This window comes from Thunnus thynnus, chromosome 18 (assembly GCF_963924715.1).
Source record: "Thunnus thynnus chromosome 18, fThuThy2.1, whole genome shotgun sequence".
Taxonomy (NCBI): domain Eukaryota; kingdom Metazoa; phylum Chordata; class Actinopteri; order Scombriformes; family Scombridae; genus Thunnus; species Thunnus thynnus.
The window spans coordinates 1,603,946-1,630,474 of NC_089534.1; the positions used below are offsets into that span (position 1 = coordinate 1,603,946).

Here is a 26,529-nt window from a genome sequence, read left to right on the forward strand (position 1 = left end):
TAGCCGAGCTGCTGCTAACGTTTGTCCAGTTTATTTCTCTGATAACTTAAGATCCAGACGTCCAATGACTAAAATCCTTCTTCCGGCTAAAAGATATAGTTAAAAACAACATAAATTTATCATGAAAATGTGGCTTAAAACTGAACAAACACAGCGCCGCCGTATGCATCTGGTGCGTGTTTACTCTTTGGTAGAGGAGGTATGACGCCATTGACAGGCGACCAAATGAAACGGTCCGTTACTTTGATTAAATTACAGATTTCTCTGAGTTTGAAAACTGTTGGAAACATTTGGGATAATGTAAGTACACAACTCAACAACATATATAACATAGGTCTAGTTGTTTTCAGACTTTTTAATGTGGAATAATTACATATTATACCTTTTAAATTCATATGCGAGTCGAGGCAGGTGAGCCAATACTTTTGGCAATATAGTGTATCATTAACCCTTTTATTGCCATTCATGATATTTGCTTGTTTAACACAGTTGATATTTTGTGATAAAGCTCTTTGGTATTAAATTCTGAAGGCGACAGGTGGCACTTGAGAAGAGTCCTTTTCAAGTGACGGCTGCATAATATAATAATAATAATAATATAATATAATGTGTATTCAGCTTCGGTCATCACATGTTAAGTGTTGACTGGCGGGTACCCAAGGGCAAAGTGAGAAGTGGCTATCAATGACTAGATTAAATTAATTCAGTGTAGTACTTAAAGTGGACCAGAAGAGCTGCTGCTCCTCTTTATGTCGGCACGTAAGTGTCTGCGAGGGCACATCTGCCTCTAGAGATAATAGCAAACATTACACTTATTGACAGGTTATTGAGTTCACAAGCAACAAACCAAAACAGTTTCATACAGACGCTCTGCGATACATTCTGTCTTTATGAAGGCTGAAAATGTTCAGTTTTTGTTGAAACTGTTGATTCAACTTCACGGTCGTTTTGTATTGTATTGAATTATACTGAGAGATGTTTCCTTCACTGAAATAATATTAGAAACATTTCTCAGTATAACGCAATAACCAAAAACTACAGCCTCAGAATGACCGTGAAGTTGAATCAACAGCTCTCTAGAACATTTTCAATAAAAACAGAACATTATAACCTTCATTAAGATTATTGCAGGGCTGTTGTAATACAATGAATTGGCAACTGAGTGTCTACAAGAGACACTATGATTATATCATCCCTTACTGATGCAAGGCCTTTATATCTGTACTAGAAAGACATTAACAATAAGTGACACTGCTCCCCAGAGGTTTCAATTAGTGATGATATTTCTGTCTGAAAAGATGTGTTTTACCTTCAAGAGTCACAATATAGAAAACGTGAAGCCTGCTAAATGATAAAGATATTTTATTTACCAGAAAGAGTCAATACAGGAAGTTCACACAGGACATGTTGTGTTTTAAGATGTATATAAAATACTCTGAATACTCCACAAAAAAGGTTCAGTTATCTTGTTAAAATCCTTCTCATTCATTTATATTTCCAGAATCTAAAATTATATAAATGTTTTTCATTTAAGGGTTTAACTGCTGGACACAAGATGTCTCCAACTTCACTGAAACGTTCTCAGTGTTTCAAGTTTCCACATCAGTTGAATACTTAGACCAGGACTGGCTTGTATAGGTCCGTCCCTTAAACTCCCTTAAACTCACTTTCAGCAGATGAATGTGAAAACAAACTCTGCACAGTGAAGCTCCAACATCTTAACTTAAGGAACAAGAAGACAAACATATTTTTGAGTGGAAGGAGACTTTAAGTGATTATGCAGTTATGTGCTAACAGAGTGGTGTGATATTATTTACTTGCTTGTATTTCCTTCTCATTTCTACAGTTAAGCCTTCAGTGACTGTCGGCGGCAGTGAAGTCATTGATTGATATGAGCAGATGCACATTAGCAAAGCGTAGTGATCGTATCGCTCTATGTTTGTTTTTACTGCTCATCCATCGTCTCTGTGTGTAGAGACTCATCCAGAGATGTTTAAGCTGTCTGTGTGACTGAATCTTTTGGACATATTTCCATCAACACTAATGACTCAGTGATACAATAAACAGGCATAATGTAGCTTACAGTGAACTGGGCTTAACAGCGTAATACTGTAACAGGATGTTCTCCATCTCCAGGATGTTCTAAAAATATGTGAAGGAGCTGGCTTATCATAAATTGGATTTTCTTTGAACTCAAGGTTTTTTGTAGCTGTACAAGCATAATATTTTCTGTATTTCTGTTTTTTCTCCTCAGTGCTGGCTGACCTTCTGGAGAAGGTAGTGAACCATCTATCCAGCTGTGCCACAGAGTGCTTCTTCTCTCCGGCTCAGTTCAAAGGTCAGTGAAGAAGAGCAACACATTCAGTTTCCTTCTCCTACACAAAGGAAAATAATAGTAAAGATATTCTGTGGACTACACGCAGATTCTTTGTATTTGGGACATGAATGTTACTTGTCATTTGTTCCTTTGTTCACTTTGTGGGTTATGAAAATGACATTAAGATAATCTTCAGTAAAGGAAGGAATTATAGTCATTCAGTGAGTGTTTGTGTGTTGAGATCCTGTAGATATGTTGTTGGAATAAAAGCTTCTGGTCGAGTCTCCTAAACCAATCAGTAAGAAGCAGCTGGAAGCAGGTCTGAACCGCTGGACCTGCTCAGGCTCAACACAAACAGGTATTATGTCGGCCATCATGTGGAGGTCTGTGTTGTCATGTGACAACAACCAGCGTTAAACGTAGACTAACATAAGTCAGACCAACCTGAGATCAAGGATTAACTTTCATTATCACATTATCATATTATTACATTATCTGGGCTCATTTGTACTGGACTGGAGCTGCAAATAACAATTATATTCTTTATCATTTAACTTTCACATTATTTCAGTCAATAACTTGTTTGGCTCATATAAAGTCAGAAAAAAGTTTTTTTTAAAAAGGCCAAAATACAAAGATATTTAGTTTAATATCATAGAATACCAAGAAATAATATTATATATATTAATAAATTCTTAATTACTAATCAAAACTATCCAATTAATTTCTGTCAATCAACTAATTGAGTAATGGTCTAATTGTTTCAGCTTGGAGTGTTTTAAGTGTTTTTGCTTCATCATGCCATCTTTGCATTTTGTTTTATTTTTGTACTCCATAAATAAACCAGTAAACCCACATGTGCACTGAGCTGAACTGGTAAACGTCTGCTAGACCACCTGAAGTGTCAAAGGATAGTTGTGTGTGTGTGTGTGTGTGTGTGTGTGTGTGTGTGTGTGTGTGTGTGATAAATAAAATCAGCTTGACCTAACTCAGCCCCGTCTGAAAGCTCTTCCCTCCCTCCCAGAGGAAGCTTTCCTACATCCCAGTTAGGAATCCTGATTCAGCAAACTGGTATCAGGGTTTTTAAGGTCTGCAGTGATCATGACAGCTCAGAAAACAGAGGCAGCAGAGGAAACTGCTGACATGGACTAGAGGGACTGTCGGGTGGTGAACCTGACTCCTGGACCTGGCTGTAACAGCCTTTAGGGAGGAGGAGGAGGTGGAAGACTGCTGGAAGGTTTCTGGCCTCTCTGGTGGAGGTCACTGACGTTAAAGGCTTTAAATATTGTTGGGCTGGCTTGGTTGGCACACCCTCAGTCCCTCTGGACTGGCAGACAAATTCCTCCTCATCCTCAGAGCAGCTTGTTATGTTTCCCATATCAAACCAGTCAAGGTCAAGTTAATCTCTATTATCTCTGAGGGGCAATTTGTTGCACAGCCAGCAGTAAATACAATCATCATCAACAATCAACACATAAACAATTCACACCAAAAAAACAGAATTACATAACGTTAGTGAAAAAGCCAACAGCAGCAGGGACAAATGAGTTCTTAAATCTATTGATCTGCATCTTGACAGATTATATCTGTGACCAGATGGAAACAACCTGAACTCGTTCAGTAGTTTGTTTGTAGCCAACGGGCTAAACAACCTGATCAGACTGATGATGATGGCAGCCAGAGAGAAATGCTGCTAATTAGTGAAAACCCAACAATCTCACAAACTGTAAACATTTCCTACAGTAATGAAGAGATAATTACATATTTCTCTGTCTTACTTTTCATATTTGTACAAAATACAGTAAACCTTCTCCTGAAAAACTTCACAAATTATAGTAACGTCAAACAGAATTATGTTACATCTGAAACGTAGCAACTAATCTCCTCCAGAATCCCTGCGGTAGGTGTTTAAACTGAAACCTGCCAGACTAGTTTAAATGATCACAACCTTCACGTTCAGAATGTTCTAAATCAGTTTATCACTGGAAATATTGAAAAACATCTAAAAGTCTGTTTCCTCCAGACTCAGTAAAATAAAAGAACAGGTTGTCAGGATTGTTAATTGAAGCATGAATGGAATCTGCATCTTATGGGAGATATCTGTACTGAAGGTTTCTGTATGTATTGACTGAGTTTATGTCTTTTTGTCATGTGAATTTGTTAATTTTAAAGATGGATACTGTTTCTATTAAGATTCAGCTTCTCAACTTCATCAACTCACTACTATAACAGATACTGTAGAACAGCTGCAGTGTGTTTTATTATGTAGAATAACTGTCACATCCATCTGTTTACATTATTTAAGTTTTATCTCCCATCAGTGAACTTTACTCAGCAGTTCAGACTTTCTACTAATTACTGTGCTGCTAAAACACATTAAAGACAATTAAAGTTAACTGATGTTTATACAGACGCAGTGCATCATGGTAAAAGTGCTCTGAGAGATTGTTTCAGAAACATAACTGCATTATTAGTGACAAAAAGAAAAATTCAGGTTTTCATGCCAAATGTAAATAAATCTTACATTTTTATTGAAGCTTAAAAATATGATCAAATAACATTTTTGTCAAAATGCCAGAAAATATATTTTCCTTTATTGGTCTGGTTTATATTTATTACCCAGAATGCTTAGTGTCTGAGTTTTGAGTCATGCTGCAGGCAAAACACAGTCAGTTAATCAGAGAGAAGTCTGTTTATATTCAATAAAATCTCCAGAACACTTATGGCTGCGTTGTATTGTAGCCAGCAAACACTACAAATAACATCAACACTGAAGCACCCTCTATTATCATTTTAATATCTGAGTATTTAACAGTAATCTGTCCTCACTCACATCTGCTGATTGTAATTAGCAATTAGATGAATTACAGCGTAATTCTCTCAGTTCACCGTTAAATAGTTTAACAACTCTCAAATGTCCAGATGACATTAAAAACTGTTAAAAACTGAATCTTCTCTGAACATATTCACGCAGCGTGTTATTCCACTTCTGATTAGTTAGTTCTGATATTCAATGATATTTTAATGTCTTTTAATAGTCGACTTAAATCAACAATTTCAAACAGATTTGATCAGATTCTGTATAAAACCTTTTCAACAAAAAGACAAAATGATTTACATTATACATAAAGAGACATAAAAGACACATGTAAATAAGACAGAAGCTAAATAGAATAAAACAGAAGAATTAAAATTGCAAGATATTAATAAATAGCCCCAAATTTAATCTAATAAAAGGCTGCAAACAGAAATGTTTTAACGCTGAAGTTTCCTGCCTGAAAACATTTCTTCACATTTTAAATAGTTAAATCTCCTCCTTTAATATCTTTGGTTGTGTTTGGACATTTTGAGAGAAATGTTGCAAATCAAAGAACAAAACTGATATCTGGCAATAGAATTTAAAATCATTTGTTAGATATTCAACTTGGAAAAACAGACATTCCAGCTGTCCGTCAAACCTGCAGACGACCAGTTTGTTTCTGATGTCTCCTCACATGTAAACACATCAGACACAGTTCAAACTAAAACCTGCTCGTTCTCTTGTTACGAGCTCTTCAGCGGAGCCTCACTGTTTTTTATTTTATTTTTATTTAACCTTTATTTAACCAGGAAGTCCCTTGAGATTGAAATCTCTTTCCTGAGGTAGACCTGGCCGAGAGCAGAAATATCACGACAGACAGGAAATACAAACAAATCAAATAAATCAGTTACAGGAACTTTTAACATGGCTGTAAACTAGATTATTAGGATGTCAAATACTCTAGGGAGTCCAGGGAGAAAAGTAGGATCCTGGTAATGAAGCCACCTGGTGGAACAGAGCTGAAGACGTCTGGAGGTTTCATTTATATAAGAGTTTACTCATCATGGCCTCTAGTTGGTTATAAATCATAGAGCAGAATAAAAACGTATCCTTAGTTTCAGCTTCTTCACTTCTTTCAGTTTTTACTTGGAAAGAAAGTTTGTCATCGATTGATTTCCATCTATAGTGCAGAGATTTGTGTTATCTGGGATGTGGAGGGAACAAGTCCTAGAAAAAGTCAGGAATTGGGTTTTTTCTTTGCATTAAGAACTAACTTGAGCCTCTGTAGTGCGACTTGAACGGGTCAATAGCTGTAAGAGCAAAACAGATATCCTCTGTTGAAAAGGCTCTAAAGAGAAAAAGAGGTGTCACAGAGCTGGAATCAGATCAATGAGAAGCTGATTTAGACTCGCTGGAATCCAGCCAGCTGATACTAAACGTTATTAAAGACTTCAGCTCATTTCTGTTTGTGATGGGATGTTCAGGGACCTGAAGAAGAGTCGGAACAGGACAGAGATTTAATTTGCTTCCAAAATTTCTGAGGGATTATTGAGATTTTCTGACACAGTTTTTAGATAATAATCTGATATTCTGCTCATGCTTAAAGTTCTAAAATCAGACCAGTCAGCAGCAGAGTTTGATCCTTTAAACAAACTTCTTCAGTGAAGCCTGGATTATTCCTCCCGCTAATCCCACATCTCTTTAGAGGAGCAAGATTATTACAAACTGATGTAAAGTTATTGTGAAAATACTCCCAAACTTTTTCACCGTCAGGTGTCAGACAAACATCCAAACTACAGTCTTACAACAACTTTAACCAGGTTTCTGATCAAACCGTAATGTCCATATCTGTTATATAAATCCATAATCTTATCATGTCTATTTAGAGAGGAGACTTCTAACATTAAAATGCATGATTCCAAGTCCTGTTCTATTATTGAAGTGACATAGGGAGGGGAGGGGAGGGTATATTGGGGTATATTGGGACGGGATGCAGCGTTCCCAGATGACGGCAGCAGCAGTAAAACAGCAGATTTGGATTCTCTGTGTGAGGAGGCTCCATGTCGCACAGTAAACTGGTCATTTAAGGCTTTCAGAGTTTGCAAGTAATAACGAGGAGCTCGCTCACGTTTGAGACTAGTAAAGTGTCTGTCGCTGAGCAGGAAGGATTAGCTGGTGATAACTACAGAGATTCACTCACCCAGTTATGTCCATCACATCGTACAGACTCGATCCCAAGGTAAACAGACAAAGGTTCCAGCGGCTCAGTGCACAGCTGTGTGATTGTGGTTGTGGTGATCACTGCTGAGGCGCCTCAGGTTTGCAGCGTGTCGTCTTGACATGCAGGCTATCAGTGTAGGATCCGTCACGTCAGTCCTGGGGGGGCCACCATACAAACCAGTCAGCTGCAGTCAGACAAAGCAGGTCATCCAGTAGACGGAACTCTGTCTCTGGTTGGATCTCCAGGAAACAAGCATACAAACAAAGACCTGGGCTGGCGGCCATCTTGGATGTACATTGATACTGTTGCTGTCTTTACCTTCAGTTAAATACTGATGCATTCATTCAGAACTTACTAAAAGGTAATCCATACTTTCTGAATGGAAACATACCTGCTTTATCAATAGGAACACTTTGTATGTATTGGTATGTTAAGCTTTTATTGTAGGCGGTGCAGGGTTTGACATGTATTATAAGTATTGAGACAAACGGCCCCGAGCTACTGAAGAAAAGCAGCTGAGAGAATTTATGAGAGTAGAAGAATTCAACAAGATCAATTGTTATGAATTAGTCATTTATGGCGAGAAAACAGCCAATAAAAGGCAGCATCTATGAGCAGTGTTTCTGAAAATGCAATCTAAATAATGAATTATAGTGATTAAACAGGGTATGTGGAATGTGCTTTTATTTAATATGTATTTTTCAATAAGGAGACAGACTTGTCAGCTCTTTTTTTTTTTTTTTTTTTTTCATTGAAGACTGAAATATTTCCCGCCGTGTATTGAAGGTCTTTTATCAGAACGGAGGCTCTTCTGCTCCTCTGAGGACACGCTGATGAAGAATCTTAACTCTGACTGTTTGTTTTGATGATTTATTTAAGTCCACATGCTTCAAAGTTGTTGATTTTTCCACTTTATGACATTCATTTTAGCGTTTCGTTTTTAGAAATCAGTTGCACTCATTTACATAATCTCATTAATGTAGAACAGTTATAGAGATAGTTCTTGCACAGTTTACACTGGAGGTTGGTGTTAATGTTTTTGTGATTAAGTCTTCCTAACATTATGCATACTAGAGGACACACAGAAATTAAACAATAAATTCTGTTATGTTGTAACTCACAGCACAGTGACGGTGCAGCAGGTTGCAGATGGGATGAAGTGATCTAAATGAATAAAGTATTCAAGTATTAAGTATTCAGCCCCGTTAATAAATCATCACTGGTGTAGCCAACTGGTTTTAGAAGTCTCATAATTAGTTAAAGAGAAATTTTATATATATATACATCCAAGATCTGTTTTCACTTTAACATTAAAGGGTATTTTTCTGTTGATTAGTGTCAAAAAGCCACATTAAACCTACTTTTAATTATAAGACAACAAAACATGCAAACTTCTTTTTAATGACAGACTTCAACATAAGCAGCTGGTTAGATGTAAACAACACACAGTAAAACCCCTAAAAAAACAATCAAAACCTGTAATATCTTTGTTTACCTCTGAATTAGAATCATGCTATTTATGAAACGACAAGTAATAAACGTTTATTACTGCGGAGAAACAGGCCTGTTGTTTGGTTAACAATAGCTGATCTCTCCGGGCTGCTTTCTCTACATTTAATATGATTTACAGAATGTGATTATAATCTGTATTTCCTGAATCTCTACAACAGAGGCGTCGAGTGCAAAGTTGGCAATAATTATGAGAATAATAAAAGCTGCGCATCACTGGTTTGAAAGACAGTTTAAAGATATATAGAACTAAATAACAGCAAGTAGAAGTGTAATAATCAATAAAAGTGAACATCGCTTGTTATAAAATCATGGAACAAACAGTCTCATCTCACAGTCAGTAGCTGTTGTATAAATCTCTGATACCCTGAAAACTATCTCTTCTTCTGCTGTAACATCACACCAAGTATCAGTATGAAGCTACGTCTCTACATCTCTTCATTGCTTTAAAATGAAGCTTCTCTTGTGTCCTATTTGATATTCACACACTCGCACACGCTCCGTCCTGCCCTCTAATATTCATCCCACCAAATAGCCTCTGAGGAGACCAGACACCTGTCAGAGATCTTGTTGAATTTCTGCAATATGTCAGTTATATGTGTGTGTGTGTGTGTGTGTGTGTGTGTGTGTGTGGAGGGCTGCTGGGGCACCTCTGTGCGTTTGATTGACGTCAACTACAGTCTCAGCCACTCTGCCCTACTTGAGTGCTCCCATTGTATGGAGAGAGCAGACTCATTTGCCAAGTATTAACCTCTGTCAGTTCACTGTTCTGAGTCGTATCTCCTCACCCTTTATGGCTCTGACTCCTGCAGGCAGCTGTCCAGCAATCTCATTTATTTCAGCTGCCTGTTGAAAATTGGGTGTCTGGAAACAAAGAAAGAGCACCTTTTTACGTGACTGCTACATCTTAATAGCTCAGACGAAGATCTGCTGCTTTCTCAAATGAATCCTCCTTTAAATAGATTTTCTCACCATCTTCTAGATTTGATTAAACCATTTTTTCTTTCAATACTTTATCCAGCTGAAGAGCAGAAATACATAAAAACACAAGCCAGTTCAATTCAACTTTATTGTCAGTATGCTTGTGCACAAAGGAGCATAGATTCCAAGATGCAACTTGATAAAATAAAAACTACTAATTAAAACATGTATTCTCTGAAGAACCAGTTTATATGACGTGTTGGACGAACACCTCAGACATCAGATGTGTTTATAACTCTTCCAAACAGACACACTTGGAAGTTGGAGTGAAAAGCTGGTCGTCATAGAGAGGCGGGAAATGTGATAATTGTTAAATATGGGGCTAATGATGCATATTATCAGACAGTCTCTCCTGGTTGGCATTCACAGTGTTGCGCTTGGATGTTCACACAAAAAGTTGGCAGAAATAGTTGTGTAATGAACTAGAAAAAAAAACAGAGCTCGAGAGAGAAAATCAAATCCTCCTGTCAGATCGTCTGTTTCAGAAAGTTACAGACCCCCAAACTCTAACGTCAGGATGGTGTGGGGGGGGGGGGCAGTGGGTTTCTGAAGCTGTCGGACCATCGGACAAACAGTCCCAATGAAGCATACCGGCAGCAAACCTCAGCCTTAACTCCTCATCTTTACTGTACCTGCAGCTGTGTGTAAACTACTACTACTAAAACATCATGAGTTTGTTTGGCTGCACTGTATACAGATTGTTTGGCTGTACACTGTAGAAGATATTGTACATACAGGATGTTTTAAAGAGGCAGAATAATTTAAATACAGTTAAAACACAGAGGAAAGCAGGAAGCAGTTAGTGGCTGAGTTTAGTTGAACAACAGCCTCATTAAGAATCATCTTCAGTCAGGATGTACAGACTGTACAGACATCCTCAGTGCGTCCCAGCAGACAGATCTGTGGGTGTACAGTTTGTTACTGGGTAGAGTTACTGGTGATATTTTGCTCTCATGCAGTGTTGGTTGGATGCTACATGGGCGTCGTTTGTGCAGTTTTGACAACCCGCTGCGAGGCTCTCCGGTCAGCAGCAGAACAGTAATGCAGTTTGTTAGGAAGCTCTCCGTCATGCTGTTGTATCAGTTGACTAAGAACTGAGGGGGGAGTGAGCCCTCCTTTTAACACCTCCTCTTCTTAACCAGAGAGGAGGTGTTAAGGGATGAGGTAAGGTCCTTGAAGATGTGAACTTAAAGCTGGAGACTTCTAGGGAAATGGAGATAAGTCTGCAGCTCTTAACTTCCTGAAGTGAGCTCTTTGTTCTCGCTGGTGTTGAGTTCAGGGTTGTTATCAGAGCTTTAAAGTGTTTAACCTCCTCCCTGCAGGCCGTCTGAACATAGTGCTGTTGTGCTATCATCCACAAACTCAATGATGGATTTTGATTGATGAGCAAGACACACTGTCACGGGCGAGGAGGGAATAAAGGAGGGGGCAGAACAATCGGGAGGCGTTGGTGTCCGATGTGATGAATACAACGAGAGAGAATTCATCTCCATTAGACAGTAATTGCCATCAGCGAGAGATTTTTATGTTAATATGTGAGGAGAGCAGCGTGAATATGCAGCACAAGTTGTCCTGGCAGAGCTTCATGCCCTCATCAAAAGCTATTTATTCTCAATTAATACAAGATTTGATGGTCTGTGATTAATCCACATGGCTCAGCTCTGATATTTCATTGGTAACAATGTTGAATTATCACTTCGATATGAAGATTAGCGTCACCCTATCATCATTTCCCCCGCATATTTCTGCAACATTAGTCTGTAAATTGGATTTGAAGTTTTTCCTTGCCACTGATGCTGTCTGGATAATACTTTTTATATTAATTGTTGAAATCTTCCCATCATTTTAGCACAAACCGTCTGAAGCAGGGGATCCATTAGCACAAATGAAATAATATTCTGTTTCCCTAAAGCCAGGACGCTGCGGAAACATCTTCCAAACAAAATATCAGTCCTCCCATAGTTATTGCTTCATTCATCCTTCTCCCCACACAATTACAACTGTAATTCCAAAAACTAATATATTTTTAAGAATCTGCGCATTTAATGGTGCTAAGTAAGCGCCCATGAGAGCAGCTGGTGAGAGTGATAGCTCACCAGACGTCCCCGCAGTCTGTACAGAGCTGCAGCATGTGGATCTAAAGCCGCGCTGCTCTGTATTCTCAGCTGCTGTAGGACCCAAAGTCTGCATAAAGTCCTGGAATAAAGAGCCTTCTCACACTGATGAAAATTTTATTTTGTAGTTCTTCAAAAACTCTAAACTGCTGCTGTGGCTGCTGACTGTTAGTGAAGCTAAACGACTGCTGTAAAACTGTTAAATACAAAATGACCTGGACTCAACATCACAGCTGAAGTGTCCTGAAAGTACCAGGTCATGATATGATATGTATGTACTGCAGCCTGTTAGTGATGTCTGGGGGAGTATTTTTGCTGTCGTATCCCCTCTGTGGGTGTTGCCTTGCTTGGTTATAACTACTTCTCCTCTTTAATTGTCTTGTTTTACAGCAGAAGAGAAGAGTGTGAAGAGTGCTGTATTATCTTCTGTGGAACAGCTGGGAATCAACATCTGTCTCAGGTATGTTAAGTGTTTTCCTGTAGCTCATAAATCCTTATTTATTCTAGTCTTCTTACAGCAGCAACCTGGGAAGCAGAACATGCTGTGTACAAACTCTTTCATGCAGCTCATATTCCCACTGAGCTGCAAGCTGCAGAATCCTCTAAAAATAGACCTAAAACACTTGAACGCTGCTAGAAAGAACCGCTAGTGTTGGTTTACCTGACACTTCTATCCCCACATCACAAAATGTGATGGATTTCAAAAATGTTTTCAGAACAGCTACAGTAAAACTTTTTCAGCTGTAAGACATAAATGGTAAACATCAGATGCATAAAAGTGTGCATGCACAAACGCAAAAATATGCTTTCACACTCTTTTTGTCAGATTTATAAAGTCCATGTTTATTCATTTTTCAGTTTTTTACTGATTTCCACTTGCATATGAAAACCTAAAACAAAAAAACAACAGTAATTTTACTGACTGCATTGTAGACGTCCACTAACATCCTCATGCTCAACTGTTACAAAAGGCTGCGTGATGTCGCAGCGTCTCCTGCAGCGTGTTAAACCTTTAAACCCTAACCGCAACCCTAATCCTAACCCTAACCCTAATCCTAACCCTAAACCCTAATCCTAATCCTAACCCTAACCCTAAACCCTAATCCTAACCCTAAACCCTAATCCTAATCCTAACCCTAACCCTAAACCCCAACCCTTACCCTAAACCCTAACCCCAAACCCTAATCCTAAACCCTAACCCTAATCCTAAACCCTAACCCTAATCCTAACCCTAACCCCTAATCCTAAACCCTAACCCTAATCCTAAACCCTAATCCTAACCCCTAATCCTAAACCCTAACCCTAACCCTAAACCCTAATCCTAACCCTAACCCCTAACCCTTACCCTAAACCCTAACCCCAAACCCTAATCCTAAACCCTAACCCTAATCCTAAACCCTAAACCCTAACCCTAATCCTAACCCCTAATCCTAAACCCTAACCCTAATCCTAAACCCTAATCCTAACCCTAACCCCTAATCCTAAACCCTAACCCTAACCCTAAACCCTAATCCTAACCCTAACCCTAACCCTTACCCTAAACCCTAACCCCAAACCCTAATCCTAAACCCTAACCCTAATCCTAAACCCTAACCCCTAACCCTAATCCTAACCCTAACCCCTAATCCTAAACCCTAACCCTAATCCTAAACCCTAATCCTAAACCCTAACCCCTAACCTTTACCCTAAACCCTAACCCCAAACCCTAATCCTAAACCCTAATCCTAATCCTAAACCCTAATCCTAACCCTAACCCTAAACCCCTAATCCTAATCCTAACCCTAAACCCTAACCCCTAATCCTAACCCTAACCCCTAACCCTAACCCTAATCCTAACCCTCGCCTGAAATGAAGAACCTTCACAAACATCTGAAGAAATTATTACACTTTTTTGAAATATAATGAGCTTTATGGAAAACAACCAGAGGCTCTAATTCACAGCAGCTTTCACCACCTCCATTAACTAATCTCCACTTTGTAGTGTCAATAATTAATTTTAATTCATCACACATGTACCTGTAAACTGTCACTAGCAGGGATGCTGTATATTAATTGCTGTCATTAAATGACACATATAGGTTATAATCTATTGTTGCCAGGTTGTGAAAATGTCTTTTGACCAGTTAGACCAGTTATTACCAGAAGATTTCTACTGCTGCTGCTGTTATTCATTAACGTATTAACACTTAGAACTGCAGACTTTTTGGCTAAAGTGAGTAAACATTAGCCTGTATTAACGGATTACCAACATTTATAAATGTATATTTATCAAATAGAAAGAATAATCACCCGCCAGAGCAATACATCACAATCTGACAACCCAAAACCTGTTCTTATTAATGACTTATGAGTAAATCATTTATCAGCCACTGATAAAGCCATTAGTTACCAATGATTAACTCATTAATAAAGGGAACCTTATTAGAAATCACTTCTGCTAAGTGTGCAGACTATTAAAAGAAGTATAAAAGACTATTGTTGCATATTAGAACGTATTTTTCCATCTTCATATTGCATCATTTATACATACAGTACGACTCTGTAGGTTTTTTGTTTCAGTCCTTCAGAATTACAAAGGAAATGTTGTTTTTTGTGGAGCAGTTGAACAGAAAGATGGCCGGTGCTTAAGAGGTAGGGACAGTTTGTCCAGACAAACAGGAGATTAAAAACGGAAAACAACAACAACAGGAGATGTTGGAGCTGTTCTGTCCTCTGAAGGACGCAGCCCACAGATGTGTCCCTCACATGGTTTGTCCACAAGGTTTTTTTTTTTACATCTAAGGCCACTTTGATTGTAGTAGTTGAGGGCACAAGAAAAACATTTACAATATACAGAGAAATATTATTATTCCCCTCTACTCCTACAGTAGTATTGGACTCTTATGATGCTACTGTGCATATTATTTGGTTTGTTTTTTATCTTCCCCATAAGGAGACCCTCTGACTTGTGTTACTGTCCTCACGCTGCTCGTTTCTGTCTTCAATGACATCCTGCTGCTACATTACACAGCGTCTATAACTCTTCACCTTCAACCTTTTTCAAAAAGACTGAGGTTTACATTTGTGGTTTCAATAGAACTCAGTGTGTGACTGTTACCCGTAAAGCACTGTGTCCTATAGGATTATAAACTGTGAACATTAATGTGTAATTAATCCTTGACAAGTGTTAGACTGACAGAGTTAAATCTGACCCATAGACTGTTAAAAATATGAACTAGTCACTGTGATGTCATACATTGGTTTTTGAAGAGAGGTTTTGGGCGGCTCTTGGCATCTTGGCAGTGCCTGACTCTGCCAAACTTCCAGTTAATCCAACTTGGGCAAAGAGGAGGAGCCGAGGCGGCCGGATGAAGCCTGGTCACTGAAACAAACCACCTAGCAGCTAACAACCTGTCACTCAAAGCAGCCACGTCCTTAATTATGCAGAACTTTACGGCTTAATAAAATTCACCTCCAGTACAGTTGTCATGAACAGGGAAATGATTTTTGTACGAGGCTGTAAACATGTTTGGACATTTTAACATGGGGGTCTATGGGATTGACTCGCTTTTGGAGCCTCAAGTGGCCATTTGAGGAACTGCACCTCAGCATTGGCTTCATGTTTCATCCCTGGAGGTTGATCTGACCATGTGAGACTTGTTGAATAAAGTTTTGATGAGTACTGCTGGGTTTTTACATGAGGTCTCAGTACTTCTTTGCCTCTGAATTTGGTGTAATATCTCCTGTTGTCTGATGTGACTTTCATTTAAATACAAGAAGGGGATTATGGGAGTTGAGAGAACAGTAGCAGCTCTAAAAAATGTCAGTGTATCAAGTGTAAATGTAACTATAGTAAAATAAATTAATTTTAGTAATTAGATGCACAGTGAAAAGTGATAGAGAAGTGATCTAGTTTGATGGTTCACAACTGAACACGTGACTGTTCTATTCAGATATTGCCTACTTTGATTTGTTGTGATGAAAACCCGAATATTCAGAGACAGCATGAGGCAAACAGCTGGACATTATTATGATTATTATTTGTTCTCTTATATCTACAGGTACGGCAACTACCTCAAGCTACTCAAAGAAGATGCTGCAGACGACCTGACGCTGCTCATGAAGCACATTAAGATCTTCTTGTCCACACAAAGAGTTAAAACGTCTTCAGTGCTCAGTATCCTTTCTGGAGTCCAGTTGGTAGAAACACTGTAAAAGGTTCCTAAACCTTTGACATTTTGCACATTTTTTGTGAGCTACACTATTTGTTTAGATATTTTTGTGGGATTTGTGTTCAGAAACATGTTGTAGCTCCATGAATTAAATACATATTATGACTTTATACATTTAGTTTCACACATTTTGGTCCCCACGCGCCACTACTTTACCCACTTATATAATTTAACCACAGAATTAAAGCAGCTCTTAAATTGTGATGACATCCAGGAAACCTTTTGATGAGTATGTGTGTAGACTGCCATTCAAAGTATATATTTTTATACATTTTCATATTTATATCACACTATTATCAGATTCCTCTGAAATGAGTCAATAAAATGTGATCTGTTGTGTTACTTAACCTTCAGTGCAGAGTGTAAATGACTTTGCGTCGCAGGGTTCCTTAAATCTTAAAAGTCCAAATAATTCCAAAAAACTGAAACTTTAAAAATGTTTGCAACAGCAGGGCGTCGTAGACATGTGTGATGTCAATTTTAATTATCACTCTTAGTAAAAGAAAACATAAATATCAGCAATGCTGAATAAATGAACCTTTATAGTAGTAAAGACAAATGTACAAAACAAAAGTGGTGATGTAACTTTATACACGGTTAAACCCATAAACAGACGTGCAGAGTGTTATTCTCACATGTCCAGTATGTTTTTTTCTCTGCCTGTAGATAGTGTCCATCTCTGTCTGATCAACACAATGTAGATACAGATATATCTTCATGTGTCTGTATCTGCAAACAGCATCAGACAGGCCTCGTCTTTCCTTCAGAGAGTTTCCTTTTGTATGTGGACAACTGAACATGAAAACACCGAGCAGAGATAAGACGTCTTAACAAATATAGAGCGGACTGACATTTTCCTTGTTAGAAAAGCTCACTGACATTTGAGCTGATATGAAAAAAGCTGGTTGTGAAGATCTTTAATGTTGAGTTCAAATGGTGTTTTAGTGGTATGCAGACTTCTGTCATTGATAAGCTGAGTGCTGATAAGACTTTAAAGCTTCTTCAGGTACAAACCGTAGTGACAATATACCAGATGTTAATATACATTCCTTTAATGTACTTCTGAAACATTCTGACAACGTCCACATAGTTCAAGCTCTGATTTTAGCAGATTTAAGACCTTCTTGCGTTGTGTAGTTTTCTTAGAGGACCAATTAGTCTCTTAGTTAGTGATGAAATTCAAAATAAATGACCGAGTTTAGAGAGCAGAGGTTGTTTGATTATGTCAGTATTTTAATACGAGCTTTCACGGTGTCATTCATGTTATTGAGTGATGGGAGATCAAAACGCTTTCTCTCCAAAGGGGCTCTGCTTTATATATATTTCTTTATCATTTAAAGTGATGTTTTGACAGAACATATTACGAATGGATGAAGCTCGTCTGTCAATCAGTTTCAAACAGCATGAAGTTGTGTTTAACTGGGTGTCTTTTGTTATTCAGGCTTGAACCAACAAACTCAAACTTACACACTGTCATAACATTTCCATCCTCATACAGAACTGTTTCAGACACACACAAAAACTCAACACTGCTAGCCTTTTTCCTTTTCTTTTGCTCAGTTGTTAACAGATTTTTCAGTTGTCATCATGAACGCAGTTTTCTTAAATTTTGCTGAGCAGTTTTAAAGGTTTCTCGTCTCTGTTGGCTTTAAAGTTCAGTGTGAAAGTTCATTCTTGGAAACAGTCATTTGACAGAAAAAAAAACACATTACCTCCAAGTCCACATACGAGCTTTTTCCACAGCTTTCAACTGGAGGAGAGATGCAGTTAAATGTAGTTTGTGTAGTTTTAAGCTACTGCTGTGGCACATAATCGCTGCAAAATCCAGGTCAGTTTTTTATTTGAGCAATAAATTAAATAATAATTTTAAATGTACAGTCATTAAAACTCTGACTCTTATTTGTTTCTTCTCAATAAATGGCTCCAAAAAAAAAAATCAGATAAAACAACTAATGTTGCACGACGAGGATAAACAACATAAACAAGCTGCACAGATCAGCATTTAAAACAACTTCAGCTGTTACCATGGAAACATAAACATCAACTAGGTCACATGTCATGGAACAAGTGAACTTTCTGTACTTCTGTTTCCTGGATTATAAAGAAAATTGTTGTGACTTATTAAGAATCTCATTTGATATAAAACTATGTGATAGTTGAATCTTTTGTTTGTAGTTTTATTATAAACCGTGAGGGTTTCTGAGTGTTTTCTACTTAAAGAAAAGTTAAAGTTGCACATTATTCAGCAGGGAGACATAAGGAGGAGGAAGCGTCGGTAGCCTGAGGTTGTTTTGTGGACTCGATCCAGATCGTGTTCTTCCTCCTGACTAATGGCTCCTCACGTCTCCTGGATCAGGACTGAGACTTAATAACGGTGCAGTTATCTGCTGCCATGATCAGATGTCTGAATGACATGAAGAGTAAATGCTTCAGAGCTTGAAGTTAAGACACCGTGGATTCTGCTGGTTTTTGTGACGCTGCTGTTTGTTGTAACGTGGTCTTCACACTCGTTTCTTACATCATCCTCGACTCCTCGTATCTCTAAAGAATCAACCGTAGACGGACGTTTTTCAGCTTTGAGGTGATCGTCTGGTGTTTGAGGGTCGACTGACTGTCAGAACTTTACTCACTCTGATATTAACTTTATTTATCATAAAGACTTTACAAAGGATTTAAAATATGACTTTATTAAATAAAGTCAGTATTTGTAAAACTAATAGTTTGAATGACAGAGACTGTTACAGTGTTTATGTATTTTTATGTGCAAACTGATGCTTTCTTCTCATTAGGACTGTAGAACCAGCTTGTTATTACAGCAGACTAACTCCACACGTACAGTATCGTCTCTTTACTGCGGGTCGTCGATCTCTGTATGTTTCTCTTTAACTGGGCCTCCAGTCACTCAGCAGGATGGTTATCCAGGTCACGACTGGTTGGCCTCCACAGTTTTCCTCCTCATGTGCGGAGACACGGAGCGATCTCTATGTCTGTTACTCAGCCTGTCGTCTCTGCTCGCCTCCGCCTTCATCTGGCCGGCGAGGATACACGCATCTGTGAGTACAACAACGTGAAGTATAGTGACAGAAGTACTGTAGCTGGAAACAGAATCCTCTACTCAGACTTATTAACACATGTCATTATACAGAACATGCCTTAGCTTCAATGTATTGATGATGCTTTGGTTCATCTCCAAATGTGCAGAAACTAACATTCAGGGTTTCTGTTTCTGTTCTACTTGACATTAAAATGCACAGAGCCACACGAGCGGATGTGTTGTTGAGATTTTGGGAGTTGTGCATGTCAGCGTCTCTGCAGGCGTCTCTGACCCTCAACACTCTGCTCCGACTAGATCTGCAGAGATGTTTTTATGTATCTTGGCAGAATTTAAATGATAACTTTACAGGTTTTTGTCTCGGGTGATCCGTGGAGTGAATATTTACATAAAAACGTTGCCACATGTGGCTTTACCTAGAAACACATCACTGCGGTCCAGTCAAACTGTCACTGACCACTGGGCTCGGTCGGGTTTGACATCATATTATAACAAGCTGAGTCTTTCTAAGAGACAATGTTTAGCCTCAGATCCTCAGACGAGTCCGTCAAGTCTACATGTTAGACTAAATTACAGAATATAAATATATATATACTGTATGTGTGTTTGAGGGAAATGGAATATGAATATGTGGGCAGGGTTTATTTACAAGAAGGATTTAAATAAAATGCTTGAGATCTGATTGGGTCATTCAAAAGTGGTTGTGAGTGTGTGGAGGACTGTTGGACTCCACCCCAAACCCCCAGGAGCAGAACCGGGCTGTGAGGCCAATTTCACATAGTGGCCAAACTGTGTAATTACAACGTCAGGTGACGCTACTGGGCCCAAAAAGACTTTTTCCCATAGATTTACATTGTGAAAGAGACGTCTGTGAATCAGCAGATAAATGTTTTTGAGCATCACAACCCCTGAGATGACTCGTCTCACTATCAGGATCTGATCTGTTCGGTCTGATCACATTTTGAAAGCCTAAAGGAGCCGCATGATTGAATTGTTTTATCCCCGTTCATGTTAGCCAGAGGGCTAAACCGGAAGTAGCCACTAGTGCGCTCGCTCTCTGGGCACAATGATCCCGGAAGATCCAGATAATTTTATACGCTGAAGTCAAACTTTTTTGGCTTCATGCGCCACTGAGCGACTCTCATAGGAATGAACGGGGCTCCGCCTCCGACGCTGTATCCGGTTCTATCCATGCTCCTCCCACATCACCATGGTGTTAGACTGGAAGGATGAAAGATAAATTAATTAGATTCTTTATGAAAGTAAAGTAATTTTTTGCTGACTGAGATCCAAACACAGACCTGCTACTAGCATGTTGCTCTGCTAGCTGCTACCATCAGTGAGCTAACGGTCAGGTGTGGTTTTATATGACGGGCGGGTCAACTAGACCCACATGACCACTGATTGGATCCATTTATGTATTTATGTAAGATGAGTCATCGAAAATGTTTTCATGTATTACAGGAAGAGAAAATAGAAGGATTTTTATTTAAAAAATGCTAAAAAACAAACATATGTTTGGCAGATAAGGAGATAAATGAATAACAAACACAGAGACACAGAGTTAGAACTTTATTCCACTGTGGTTTTATTGTCTTTTACATGTGGTTGCTTTATTGTTTTAATGATCATTATGTAAAACGTGTCACTTTCAGAGGTTTATGTTGTAGATTTCTGTCTCTTGTCCTCATTTAATCCCTCATATCTGATCCGCAGCACGTCAACAATCACATGGAAGGAACCACAAAGAGAACACATGAATACATGAAGAAGATGATGATGATGATGAATCCTAAAAACACCTAACGATTTTCAGTTCGACTCTTTGTCTTCCTTTTATCAAAATGGTGAAAAACAAACAGAAACAAAGAAGAGTAGAAGGATAAAAGAGATAAATGAGGAAAAACAGCTGGATATAAAACAAAAGAGTGAAGCGGATGAATAGTCGAGCTGAGAGGAAGAAGCCTGAAGTTTAAATCTTTGTAAATTACAGGGAAGAACTGAGGTGCTGAGATTAAATTTAGCCGTCATTATACCGACGTCTGTCATCCGGTCGTCTCGTCAGAGCCAATTACAACTCAATTGGACTCGACTGAATGTGAGTTACGTGCTGCTGAGCGGGTGAATTTCTCCACACGGCGGTTCGCCTCCAGCTACCCGACTGGGTCGATTCTGTCAATATCTCAGAAAGGGAACAAATAATTAAAAGGCAGAAGCACATTTCAAAGGGAATGTGGACATGTAGTACATTAACTCACACACATGCACACAAAGCATCACGCTGTGCTCCAGATGTTCCTCTCATCTCATCTCAACACGGAGCTGCTGATTCACAGACATCTAGAAGTATATATATGAAACGAAGGGAAGTGAAAACTTTGTGTGTGTTGTCGTTCAGATCCATGTTCCCGTGGCGGCGGCTCAGTCAGGAATCCCTCCGGTCTACTGGTGCACAGCTCACTATGTGGAGATGCTGCTGAAAGCTGAAGTTCCTCTGGTTCACTCTGCCTTCAGGATGTCTGGATTCACTCCGTCACAGGTATCATCTGAGGAGGAAGAGGAGGAGGAGGAGGAGGAGGAGGGCTCACTTAAAGGTTTCAAATGACAGTAAACATGAGACATTTTCATATAAATTAATACACATGTTGCCAACATTACAGAATAATACAACTCAACGGTAGTTCAGGAGGTTTTCTGTTGATGTTTGAGTGTCTCAGTAGCCGCCAGTCAAAGTTCTTCTATTTAATTCCTTTTTTTATGCAGGATTATTATTCTAGGGAGTGATCTACAGATAGTAGAAGTTTAGAACAACAAATATTAATTATTCTTTATATTGATTTAGCCAACAAATATTTATACAGTGATTAAAAGGAAAGTATGGAGACATATTGAGGGATAAAACATTAAAGTCCTGGAAGATTTTCCATCATTGTGTTTGGAGGTTGTTTGTTGTTCTACATTGAATAATAACATCTAATATGAATTTTTTCACAAATTATAAAGACTTAACTTGTTTTGTCATTTGAATTATACAGCAGGAGCAAAACAGACATTTATAATAATCTGCAACATCAACGTGTCTCCCATAATTATTACAAATAACACAAATAAACAACTGTTCAGCTCATCAATACAAACTGAAGAAGGAAGGAAATCATACAGCTGAGAGGAAGATCAGGACTCAGAGCCATCCTCATCCTCACCCTCATCCTCATCCTCATCATCATCACCTTCATCCTCATGCTCACCCTCATCCTCACCATCCTCACCTTCATCCTCATGCTCACCATCATCCTCATCCTCATCCTCACCTTCATCCTCATCCTCATCCTCACCCTCATCCTCACCATCCTCACCTTCATCCTCATCCTCACCCTCATCCTCACCATCCTCACCTTCATCCTCATGCTCACCTTCATCCTCATCCTCATCCTCATCATCATCCTCATCCTCATCCTCAAATTATCCTCATCCTCATCTTCATCCTCATCCTTATCCTCATCCTCACCTTCATCCTCATCCTCATCCTCACCCTCATCCTCACCTTCATCCTCATCCTCATCCTCATCCTCACCCTCACCCTCATCATCATCCTCATCCTCATCCTCACCTTCATCCTCATCCTCACCCTCATCATCATCCTCATCCTCACCCTCATCCTCACCTTCATCCTCATCCTCATCCTCACCCTCATCATCATCCTCATCCTCACCCTCATCCTCACCTTCATCCTCATCCTCATCCTCATCCTCATCCTCACCCTCACCCTCATCATCATCCTCATCCTCATCCTCACCCTCATCCTCATCCTCACCTTCATCCTCATCCTCATCCTCACCCTCATCCTCATCATCATCCTCATCCTCACCCTCCTCCTCATCCTCATCTTCATCCTCATGGACTAGTATAAGAGGCACTGAATGGATGAAACTAGTATAATGTTAGTCGTTAAGATGCTGCATGTTTATAGAGTTTATAGATTATTTCTATCATGGTTTATATTTAGTAATCCTTGCAGCTGTTTTATGCTCATTCAGTGTATTTTAACTGTAATATTCATTTATAGTCTGAACCGGATTCACTCTGCTGTTAAACTGTATTATTTGATATCACATTATTATTATCAAGCTGAACTATTGGACAGATTGAAACTGTTTCCACACACAGACATGATGAGACCAGATAAGGTGAACTAAAGCTGCAGATCTTTGAGGTTCAGGGTTCATGTGAGTCGACACCAGTAAAAATAATTCACATTTTGTAAGAAAGACAATCTGCAAATAACACTTTAATCTCATAACTCCTTCAAGATCTGTGTGAGTATAATATTTAATCTTCTCTTTGCACTGAGTACGAATCGTGCTGCTAAAACTAATACGCTGTTCAACATGGAATAAATTATAGTGATAATGTACATTTACAGAAAGTCAAAGTCAGACTGATGAAGCTTTAGTTTCTGTATAAAGTGGAAGTAATTAGTCTTAATTAAATATTATATTCTTACTTTTATATCTGTGTAATATTTTCTGTTCTGTTCACGCTGAGCTTCACAGATCAATAAGAGACAATCATGAATATTGATGAAGGAAATAAAAAAAAACAGAATTTAATTTAGATTCACTGAATTCAAACATTTCCTGCTTAACGAGTGTTAGCGAGCCTGTCAAAATAAAACCTCATTACTGATGTAATTGAGACCCAAAAAACAAAGTAAAAGGCCTTTCTAACCTCTCTGCTGTTTTAACCTGTGACTGATTCTCCTTTTCATCCTGCTTTGACTTCAGTTGACTTTAAAAACAGTAAAACACAGCTTTGACATTGAATCTTTATTCTTTTGTCATAACAGCAGTTGTGAAACGTTAGATCTTTGCTTCTCGGCACTTGATTCTTTTGACACAGACGACTTCGCTCTCACAAACAACCAGGTAGAAAAAAAGAAGCTTTTTCACCTTGAATCCTGTAATGTTTGATCCTCGTCTTCTCCTCTGTGTGTGTGTGTGTGTCGGCGGCGGCGGCTGACGGTTGAGGCTCATATAATGTGGCGATGGCGGTGCTTATAAGACATTTGCATCAAAGAATCTGAACCTCGCCGTCTCCACGGTGGAGGTGATACGTTAACATTCAGCTCATCTCTTTTGCTCTTCAAGGCGATAATGGGCACCTGTTCTTCAGTCAGAAATGGAAATAGCTGTTCCAAAAGTTTGAGCTTTTGAACGGCTGACACAGCAGCGGCGGCGGCGGCGGCAAATGAAGCATTATACACCTCTGACATTCATTCAGTGGAGGTTGAGTGCAAACGTGTGGGCTGCAACCAGAAAATAGAGCGATGCCTCGGGACTAGGTGTGTGTTTGTGACAGAAAGACACATTTTTAGCTGTTTGGAAATTGTCTTCAGAGCCGCAGCAGAAACTATAAAGAAGCTGAGTCACAGTGAGACACATGAAGGCGTGAAGCTGTTTCACCTGAACCTCTCTGATGTCGGATTAGGAGGGTTTATGTCCGATAATTTCTGTAACTCTCTGAAAAACCAGACAATCCGACGTTTACATCCACTTAACGCCAGCTGTGTGGAGACGAGGAAGAAGCTTCTCTCTCTGACTCTCCTTCTGTCGTTCTGCACACAAATATTTCTGCCACTTTTCATGTGAACAACTGAGTCTTGACATTATGAATGAAAAAGATCGCTGTTATCCTCATATTTAAACAATATCACTTCTTCCTTCTGTCTATGGTCGTCTGCTTGTGAGGCTGTTCAGAACGACTATCAACACATTTGATTTGCAACTTCTTTTCAAGCAGAACTGGTCTCAAAGGTTTGTTCATGTGTCTGAAGTAGGGATGCACGATATTGGATTTTTTGCCGATATTTCCAACTCATTGTGGCCGATGCCGATATATGCACATATTTTTTTCCAGCCGGCTGAGGAGACTATTATACATGCAAGCATGGATTATACTAACTATGATCAAGAAAGACAATATATGAAGGAAGAACTGAGGAAAACTGGAGTTCAGGAGCTCAGCATTAAAACTTTAATGAACCTGCCAAGTGGGAGCAGCAGCAGAGTTTTCATTGAGTTTATTAGACAGACAGGATTAATGTGTAGGATTTAATCTCTGGTCCACACTCCGGAGCAGAAGGTGGCGGTAATGCACCTGATACGCTGGTTGACAACCGCCTTTTTTTTTTTGCACAGAGTGATACATCCCGTCAGCCGAGGTGTTTCCTATCCATGCAGCCGAACAGCACCTCGATGGACTTCCCACTTTAACCTGAATAACAAACCGGGGCTAACGTTAGCTGAGAGGCTAGCGGAGCGTTAGCTGCAGTATGGCCGGAGGGAGGCACAGCCAGCTAGCCTCCGCTAGAAGAAGCAGCGGGTCTGACGGGCAGCTGAGTGAAGTGCAGCCTGCGGAGGAAACACCGGGACCGTCAGGGTGAAACAGTCCGCGGAGGGAAGCACAGTTATGCGGCGGAGGAGAAGGCAACAAATCAGCCTCTCATAATCGGCAGAAAATGTTAATTTCGGCCGATACCGACGACGTGCCGATAATATCATGCATCCCTAGTCTGAAGCCCTTTTAACACTGCTGGCTGTATCTGTCTGTTGAAGCATGTTTGTCATTGAGGCATCATGTTGATGATGTCATCATGATGTCGCTCACATGTTGCATGTTTGCATTATTCTGGATTTTGTGTGTCTATGCCTTGGGCATGAATGCAAACTGAAAATTTAGGTTGTAATAGGAATTTTTCACACATTTTTTTCCCCAAACAATGAACTTTCAAACTGATCTGACAAAGAATCAAGTTCATTCAGCGTTTCGTGGTTTATTAAATTGGTTTTATTTATTTTTTTATGCATAAGAAATTATATTTTTTACATGATAAATGTATTCTGTGTTCTCAGAAGGTTTATTTCATCTCTGTCTGTGTAGAATATTTAATTTTGTGCTACTGTGAAGCCATTGCTTTGAGACTTGTAGTATGTTGACAGTGTTACTGGATGTGACTCAGTGAAGCTGCCGTCGTGGCTTTTATAGAAAAGTGACTCAGGCTCTTAATGTCTTGTTTATGTGTCACATTTATGTGACGGGGTGCATGTCTGAAAGGTTCAGTTCCCTCTTTATTCGCCCAGAAAGAAGCTCTGAGATGAAAACATCATCATCACCTCGTTATCTCAAATCACAGACGTTCGCTTCTCTTGAGAAGACATTTGGATTTTTAAAAGAATCTTTAAAAATTGACACAGGATATGATCATATCATCATGAAGAGATGCCACTGAAAGCCTCTGAACAATAACACTGAATTATCCACCATC

The 26,529-nt window shown here is 39.1% G+C and overlaps 1 protein-coding gene across 4 annotated transcripts in view; it reads left to right on the forward strand.

Annotated features, from left to right (window-relative positions):
- tbc1d32 (TBC1 domain family, member 32) overlaps positions 1–26,529 on the forward strand; it is an 84,785-nt gene that overhangs the window by 44,527 nt on the left and 13,729 nt on the right. For 3 of the 4 annotated variants that reach the window (XM_067571724.1, XM_067571727.1, XM_067571725.1), the window contains exons 28-32: positions 2,255–2,338; positions 12,333–12,402; positions 15,983–16,098; positions 19,052–19,206; positions 21,604–21,744. In XM_067571724.1, the coding sequence (XP_067427825.1) occupies positions 2,255–2,338; positions 12,333–12,402; positions 15,983–16,098; positions 19,052–19,206; positions 21,604–21,744 (566 nt within the window). The remainder of the gene's footprint in view (positions 1–2,254; positions 2,339–12,332; positions 12,403–15,982; positions 16,099–19,051; positions 19,207–21,603; positions 21,745–26,529) is intronic. The other variant, XM_067571726.1, reaches the window with a different exon arrangement.